The sequence below is a fragment of the Littorina saxatilis genome, linkage group LG7 (genome assembly GCF_037325665.1).
Source record: "Littorina saxatilis isolate snail1 linkage group LG7, US_GU_Lsax_2.0, whole genome shotgun sequence".
NCBI classification, from domain to species: Eukaryota; Metazoa; Mollusca; class Gastropoda; order Littorinimorpha; family Littorinidae; genus Littorina; species Littorina saxatilis.
Genome location: NC_090251.1, coordinates 43,890,734 through 43,899,619, shown reverse-complemented (window position 1 = coordinate 43,899,619; position 8,886 = coordinate 43,890,734). Strand labels below are relative to the sequence as shown.

At 39.2% G+C, this 8,886-nt stretch overlaps 1 protein-coding gene across 1 annotated transcript in view; it reads right to left on the bottom strand.

Annotated features, from left to right (window-relative positions):
• The window catches only part of LOC138971543 (peroxisomal membrane protein PEX16-like), a 10,413-nt gene extending 1,567 nt beyond the window's left edge, over positions 1 to 8,846 (bottom strand). The window contains exons 1-10 of the mRNA XM_070344290.1: positions 8,716 to 8,846; positions 8,302 to 8,423; positions 6,804 to 6,937; positions 6,220 to 6,343; positions 5,674 to 5,773; positions 5,160 to 5,306; positions 4,460 to 4,532; positions 3,691 to 3,810; positions 2,058 to 2,122; positions 1 to 1,421 (exon numbers count right to left, since the gene is read on the bottom strand). The exon at positions 1 to 1,421 is cut by the window's left edge and continues 1,567 nt beyond it. Of these exons, the coding sequence (XP_070200391.1) occupies positions 1,360 to 1,421; positions 2,058 to 2,122; positions 3,691 to 3,810; positions 4,460 to 4,532; positions 5,160 to 5,306; positions 5,674 to 5,773; positions 6,220 to 6,343; positions 6,804 to 6,937; positions 8,302 to 8,423; positions 8,716 to 8,833 (1,065 nt within the window). The 5' untranslated portion in view covers positions 8,834 to 8,846 and the 3' untranslated portion in view covers positions 1 to 1,359. The remainder of the gene's footprint in view (positions 1,422 to 2,057; positions 2,123 to 3,690; positions 3,811 to 4,459; positions 4,533 to 5,159; positions 5,307 to 5,673; positions 5,774 to 6,219; positions 6,344 to 6,803; positions 6,938 to 8,301; positions 8,424 to 8,715) is intronic.
• Positions 8,847 to 8,886: the final 40 nt, after the last annotated feature.

Below are 8,886 nucleotides of genomic sequence, written 5' to 3'. Positions count from 1 at the left end.
TCAAATACATTTATATATTTTGAGACATTATTTACATTGGAATGTATCACAATGATTTCTATGTACAATGTAAGCTTGTGTCTGCTTGGAAGGAAAAGGAAAGAGCACAAATAAGCCAGCCTAGTGTTGCTCTTCTTTTATTTATTCATTTTATTTTAGAAATCTTTTCTTTTTTTGAATGACTTTTACTGGCTGCAACATTGCAGTTGCTTACAGAAATGCTAAAAAACAAAGTGCACACCCAGATTGCACAGATCATGTGCACACACACATACACACATGCATTCCCTACTAATATACACACACAGAACCCTTACAGACAGACAGACAGACAGACAGACAGACAGACAGACAGACAGACAGACAGACAGACAAACACACACTCCTGTTGTGTGTGTTTGTTTGTCTATTTGTCTTTCTTTCTTTCTTTATTTGGTGTTTAACGTCGTTTTCAACCATTCAAGGTTATATCGCGACAGGGAAAGGGGGGAGATGGGATAGGGGAAAGGGGGGAGATGGGATAGAGCCACTTGTTAATTGTTTCTTGTTCACAAAAGCACTAATCAAAAAATTGCTCCAGGGGCTTGCAATGTAGTACAATATATGACCTTACTGGGAGAATGCAAGTTTCCAGTACAAAGGACTTAACATTTCTTACATACTGCTTGACTAAAATCTTTACAAACATTGACTATATTCTATACAAGAAACACTTAACAAGGGTAAAAGGAGAAACAGAATCCGTTAGTCGCCTCTTACGACATGCTGAGGAGCATCGGGTAAATTCTTTCTCGTCCCAACCAATATGGGACTCCCCCTGACCCGCGGGGGGCTGTCTATTTGTCTGTGAGTCTACTCCCACACACATACTGAACCACAGGCATAATCACTTGTAAATATATACAGACTGATCTTCTCCATTTTTTAGAAGACCATCAGCATTCAATTGGTATTATAATAACAGTGGCAAACAATGTAAGTAAATATATGCTTGTGTAAACAACGCCACTTTTGGTGCACTCATACCTGCAAAAAAACCAGTCACACACAATCTGCAACATTGTGTTTAAAAGGAATTAGAATTTGTTGGTGCATACGAAACAAAGAAGATCAAAGAAGATTGCTTCAAAACCGTCCAAAAAAGGCAATGGTAATGAAGACATTCATGTATGCCTCAAAGCAATTACACATCATCCACACTGCTGGTATGCAAAGACGCATACGTTACAAAGACACATGTAAATTCCTCCCTTCTTCTCTCTCTCTCTCGCTGTCTTGCACTTTCACGCGCTCTCACAAACACAAACACACTCTCCATTGCTCTCTTTCTGACACATATCATCACGTTGTCCTCGAAGGTTACGTTGACCAGATGTAGAAGTACACTTTCTGCCACTGGGGGATATACTCCAACAAAGGCCCTGTAACAAAAAAATATGATGCAACTGTCAAACATAATAAACAGGGTGATATTTTTCAACAAAAGCTCAGATTGAAAAGAAAATGCAAATGTAAAAATGATCAAGATGCTTCTGCATTATGTCCAGCCTGAAACTGACAATCCTTGTGGTCCTAATCCTGAACATAAATTACATTATTTTCCATATATCCTATTTTGAGCCTAGTTTCAAGTTGACTAGCAATGGTATTAATCATATTGTAATTATTACTATAAAGAACAAACGAGAGTACGTATGTGGATGTGTATGTGAGGGTGCAGGTATGGGTTATGTGTGTATTGATGTGCACATTTTATGTGATTATATGTTTTGAGAGTGTGCTTTTATATGATGTATTTTTTACATTAGCCAAAAGAAAAATTTCTGTTAGTCCATTCAGATAATAAAGTTGTATGGAATTGAAAAAATTGAATTGAGATAACATTGGCATTTTCCTGTAGACAGCTTTAACCTGTACCACTGACCAAAAAGACCCAAAAAAAGCAAGTTTATGGAATGTTTAAAACTTGAGACACATTAAAATACTGACAGACATTTATATTTATACTATTTGACTGCATGACTGACTGCGGAAAAAGACACAGTTTAGTAACTTACGCATCAACAAGGACATGCCAGGCACATTGTCGGCTAACAGTTTCAGCAGCATCATGATCTTGGCCCTAAAACAGAATGAGAAAAGTCATCAAAACCTGTCTGATGAAAACAACTTTGTGAACACAAAGCATCTTCAATGTGAGTATCAAATACATGCAATGTAAAAAAGGAAGAAGAAAAAAAGGCAGCATACTTCCAATGAGTAATGTACATGTAGATATTGTCAAACTTGTATTTCCTGTATCACTGAAGAGTTCCAAAAATCTTCATCTATTGTTCCTATTGCAGGTTGCACACAACACATGTTCATCTCACTCCATTACTCTGACCTTACGCCAGACAGTTTCTTAAAACTACATGTACTGTCTTCTTCTTTTCTGATTCCGCATTCATGCGCTGCAATGCCCACATACACTCGTTTTTATATTTGTCAAGTTTTGACTAAATATTTTAACATCGAGGGGGAATCGAAACGAGGGTCGTGGTGTATGTGTGTGCGTGTGTGCGTGCGTGCGTGTGTGCGTGTGTGCGTGCATGCGTGCATGCGTGCGTGTAGAGCGATTCAGACCAAACTACTGGACCGATCTTTATGAAATTTGACATGAGAGTTCCTGGGTATGATATCCCCGAACGTTTTTTTCATTTTTTTGATAAATGTCTTTGATGACGTCATATCCGGCTTTTCGTGAAAGTTGAGGCGGCACTGTCACGCCCTCATTTTTCAACCAAATTGGTTGAAATTTTGGTCAAGTAATCTTCGACGAAGCCCGGACTTCGGTATTGCATTTCAGCTTGGTGGCTTAAAAATTAATTAATGACTTTGGTCATTAAAAATCTGAAAATTGTAAAAAAAAATAAAAATTTATAAAACGATCCAAATTTACGTTTATCTTATTCTCCATCATTTGCTGATTCCAAAAACATATAAATATGTTATATTCGGATTAAAAACAAGCTCTGAAAATTAAATATATAAAAATTATTATCAAAATTAAATTGTCCAAATCAATTTAAAAACACTTTCATCTTATTCCTTGTCGGTTCCTGATTCCAAAAACATATAGATATGATATGTTTGGATTAAAAACACGCTCAGAAAGTTAAAACAAAGAGAGGTACAGAAAAGCGTGCTATCCTTCTTAGCGCAACAACTACCCCGCTCTTCTTGTCAATTTCACTGCCTTTGCCATGAGCGGTGGACTGACGATGCTACGAGTATACGGTCTTGCTGAAAAATGGCATTGCGTTCAGTTTCATTCTGTGAGTTCGACAGCTACTTGACTAAATATTGTATTTTCGCCTTACGCGACTTGTTTGTTGTTGTACAAGCCGGTTATTACATGCATGGTCGTTTTTTTTTTCTATAACACACCAAACTCTGACATGGGTTACAGGATCTTTACCATGTGTGCTTCGTCTTGTGCCTGGTGTGCTCACAAAACCATAGATGTACGGCACTAGCAGGTCTGCACATAAGTTGACCAAGGAGATTAGAAAAATCTCCAGCCGTAACCCACCAGGCACGGCTGGGATTCGAACCTCAAAACTTCCATATATGGAAGGGCAATGTCTTTACCACTGGACTATTGCTTCCCAATCCCCCCTTCACATGTATTGTGAACACTAAACTTACTGGGAGTATCTGTCGTAGAAAGGCGAACGCATCATGTAGAGAAGCAGCATCATGCACCGTCTCCGCATCTCCCCCTGTTCGTTGGGGTTCAGGTCCTTCGGATCCCCAAGCAGGCACAAACTGTACACAGACATGGCATTCTGAAATCTCTGAAATTACTTATTGTGAGGAAACCTGTGGCCTACACCTATTTATGCGTGCTAATTTTGACTAAAAAAACCAACAACTTAGCTGGTGCCTTGATATTAAAATAAGTTTTTCATGCTCATTTATTGAAATATAATTGTATCAGGAAAAATATTTGCAAACCTAGGACAGCAAAATGATGCTTAATTTTTAATGATCAACTGTCGTAGTAGAAAACATTGACCAAAAAGATGTATCTGCAATCAAATTCATTTCAGAAATCTATCTAACGGATCGCAACGAGCAACAGCTACTATAACCAGTAATCTCAAAATATATGTATATGAATATTCAAGGGATGGCCAAATCTCAAATGTTTAACTCGCCAGCGGGGCGAGTAACATCAAGAAAGTTACTAGCCTGCCAGAAATTTAGCCGGCCCTGTACATACCACAGTTCATGCCGTGATTTTATGCCTGTAAAACTCGATAGTTGCATTTGACCAGAATTGGCCAGCCGGGCGAGTTCCCACGCGATTTCTACAAGCTTGGCGGATTTTTTACTCGACCCTGGCGATCAATTTGCCCATCCCTGTATATCTCAAATATATGTAAACAAGAGAGGACAGTGATTGATAACTCACCTGGTTACATCTAGTCCACCAGAGAGGAGCCACGGTTTCCATGATGACAAACCAAACAGATACAGGCTGCTTACTGAGATCAGTCAAGGAAATAAAATCATTGCATCCATTTTAGGAGGGCAACACATGGCAGAACAAAGCAAATATAAACAAAGCATGATAAGGCCTTTGTTTCTTATCACAAGACCAAAAACATTAGGTGCGTTTTTGAGGTCTTCCTTTGATGTTAAAAAAAAGTTATATACACAGGCGCATGTGGCCTATTATTGGCCAGATATCGTACAAGCTGTGTCCCCTTGATTTTGGAAAATACTAACTTTCTTTGTAAAGCCTCAAAATCCAGATTTGTACTTTTGAGTGTTTTTTTGGGGTAAGACTAAAAGTCAAAACAGTTTTAGGGTGGGAAGGAAACAATACGGTTGGTCGGGGAATCGGAAACATTGAATTTTGTCTGTGGCCCAAGTACTGTAACAACCAGTTACACTAAACTAACTACAGTCTCAAGAACAAGATAATTAACAATGAAAATGTACTCACCAGAAACACAAACAATGAAAACACATGTATTGTACAAGTTTGTGGTGAGTACATTTTCATTGTTACCTTGTTCTTGTTCTTCGCACCTTCAGTCTCTCGTTCCTCTTGTAACTTAAGTCTATTAAACCAAACAGTCGTTAAGCTCACACGAGGGAAAGGATACAGTGTAGCAATGGTTTCATTACGTGCAGGCTTTCTCCCCATGTGCGCTGCATGTTGAGCGGAGTTGGGAACAGGTTCTCTCTGCTCGTCTTCTTTGCATCAGGATTCAGTCCCGGCAGCTTCCAGTCTCTGTGGCTGAACTGGGGGGCTGGAAAGCAAACGTCGAGCAAACAAAGTTGCTCATTCATTCATAATAATAATAATAGTAGTAACAATAGTAATAGTACTGATAATAATAATAATGATGATGATGATGATCAGGATGATGATGATGATGACGATGATGAGGAGGAGGATGAGGAGGATGATAAGGAGGAAAAGAAGAAGGAATGTCTGACTAGTTAATTCCATTGGGTTTTTTTCAAAAGTGAAACACAAATAATCTTCATAAAAACACAATCATTTCTAATTAAGCCCCTCCCACATCCTACAGTTTTGTTCATCAAACGGAAATGAAAAAGTTCCTCCACCCCCAGAACTCTAGTTGACAGGAGAGAAGAAAAAAATGGACTCACTCATGGCCAGTGTCCTCATCACTTTTCCTGATCTCTTCAGTGTAACAGTCATAGGCACATGGAACCCATTGGGCGCGTCTGAACTGCTCTCCATTTCTTCCTGTAGGGGAGCAAACAAGAATACTGATGTCAAAAGTTGCACAGACTTTTCAGCACTCATCAACTATATGTTGCAAGGGCTTAACTACCATGCAGTTAACAGAAGCTGATCTTTTCCAAGACATCAAGCATGTTAGCCATTTCTTCTGTTTTTGTCTAACGGAAATGCATCCTGAGTATTAAACAAACAAACCACAACAATAAACACACAAACATTCACAAGCCAGGGATATGTTGGAAAAACAAAGACAAGGAGCACATGTGGAATTATTCCGCCCACTAAAAGCAAGGGTATTCACTCTTTCACAACCCATACAAACCCGACAGAGTTATTTCCGAACGTCATCTATTTGCGTAAAAAATAAAACCTCATGCGTTTTGCGACATGGGGTTAAATCTGACCACAAAAAAAAGGTACAAAATATTTCTGCTTTCCACTCAATGTACCTGCTCCTGCTGGTCCTGCTCTTCTGCCTTGGATTCGATCAAGCGTCGATTCAAGGGACAGATTGGTGGCACAGGCTGAATTCCTGCCTTGAAATGTACCAACAGGAGGTACCGTGCCACAGCTCTGTGACAAATACAGATAAAAGCAATGCAGCTTACAATACAATTACTGAATTAGAAGGGTTGTGTGGGCTTTGAGTGGGTTGACGCAAATAAGGATGCCCTGTGGCTTAAAGTTATAACAGAAACACATCACAACTAGAAGAAAAGTCAACCACCTCTGGTTTAATTACTAATAGAAAGACAAGACAACTAGTGCAAAAGTCCACAACAAGAAAGAAACTTAAACTTTGAAACTAGGTTTTGCTGTCCAGACAGAGGTGAAGTTCTCTTTGTAACATGCTCTTAAAAACTGATTAAGACCTGATTTTCTCAGATTTTTGTTGTTGAAAGGGGTTTACCGCTGTAGAAAGTTTTTTTCCAATACACAGATTTAGTGTCACAGAACAATTACAAATCTAAACTTATAAACAATAATAATAACATTATCATTATAACAATAATAAATTATAACATGCTCTTACTTTGCAACTTGTATGGCCGTGATGGCCACCCAGCGTCCAGTCTGCCCCCACAGTCTCAGTGCCGTCATCTCCACAAACACCTCCACATACTCCAACACCGTCACCATCCGCATCAACCGCTTCTGGCTCACAGACTGCTCACACAAAATGAACAATATAAAAATATCGCAGAGACACCAATATCTAATGAGCAGAGTAGCTGAGTAACTCACTTCTTGGATGCAACAGAAATTTTGAAGATATGCTCATGGATTTAAACAAATAGATCACAAATATATATATAATTCCAGGGGTGTACCTCATCACACGCTCGCCTGCAGGTTGAAATCATGTCGCGTGAGTTCTTCTTGTCGATCGCCTTTACACTCAGGCGAGTTCTAATTCCTGGTTCACCCGCTGTCGACCTCAAACTTTGTCAGCTTCAGTACTTTTTCCCCATGACACACCTTCAGTAGCAGCTGGCTCCCCCTTCCCCTTTATTATTTGTACATGGCCTGAACCTCATCCCTCCTCTTCTTCACAGTACTGTTGTAGCTGCCGGTTGGTGGATACCAAAAGAGTCGTCTTCACTTGTCGGTTAACAGCCATGAACAGCTAATGAGATTGACAAATGTGCAGCCGCCATATATTTTCTCGTGAGGCAAGCACCTCCACATGGATGCTCGTCTAATTCTTGCCAAATCCTTGCCTTCCTCATGGCAAAGGTCCAAATAAAACGCTGCTTCCTTGCTTCACTCGCCATATCTTGCCGCTAAGAATTGGGGGACTGCGGCACATGCAATGATTGCTCAGGTCCATCAAATTATTTAATCAATCACTCGATCATTGAACAACCAAAATGGAAAAAAACCAAGTCAACTTTAATATTCGTTAAAATTAATATTAAAAGTCCTACGGTTTTGAGCCATTAAGGACTTGAGTGTTTGTCCGCTTTAATATTCAAAACACATATGCATATCTCATTTGATTTTGAGACAGTGACAAAAGGTCAGGTGTCATGTCTACTGTCCCGAATGACACACGATTGCTGACATTTCACCATTGCCAAAAGAATAAACAAATAAGAAATAGGTAGAAAATGAATGTGAAAACTGACTTTGATTGTTGATCAGTATTTTCTATACCACTAACAAATAATCTACTTACACATAGCTGTTTGGCAAATGTATGTTGCATGGGACACACTGACATGAAAGTGGAAGATGTTTTTCCCTCTAGAGAAACTACATATCAAGTTACACTTTTTGTGCTCTTCCATTCCAGTTGGCAATCAATTGTTAACGCATGTTATTAGAAAAAATAGAACGAAAACAGATTAGATAGAATGAAAAATGTACTGGTGATGTCATTTGGGACATACTGACATGAAAACGTCACCTTTTGTCATTGTCTCATTTATGGATTTAATCATCTTTTTCATTATACCTGTTCTATCCCAATCTGCACAAAGCCCAACTATACTCACAACTGAAAACGAAACCTATCACAGAATTCTTACCACTTTAGGAATGGCACCACTGATGGATGCTGATTTCCGCAGAATGGCATCGTTGAGCATCACAATCAGGTTGGAGGCTGTGTAGAACAGCTCTGATAAAACCTGGGAATCATGGAAGCGACCTGAAAGTGAAAGTGAACAAGTATGAGAAGTAAAGTGTTAGTGTTACTTACACGTTAGGTTTAATTTTGAATAAACTGCAAACTGTTCAGTATTGTGAAACATAATATCGGTATACCATGTGCATGTTATATTGAGAAGCAGTGGGTTTCAGAGATAAAACTGCAGGTGCGTTTTACCTCGGTGTAGAATCACGTTTTATCTTTTAATTTTTTATCAGTGCCAAAGTCCACTAACAAAGCAAAGCGTTGTGGATTAGTTCCACATTGACAGACTATTATTTGTAACGCATACCTGCAACAAGGTAAGATGCAACTCTGAAACCTGACTCTAACTGTGTTACGAGCTGAGGGTTGCCTTCAACAGCCTTCTTGTAGCTTTCGAACAACTTCTGAGCGTACAAGGCCGCCATGATGTTGTTTCGGTGCAGGCAGTGCGCCGATTGTACACACACGGTGATTGGTG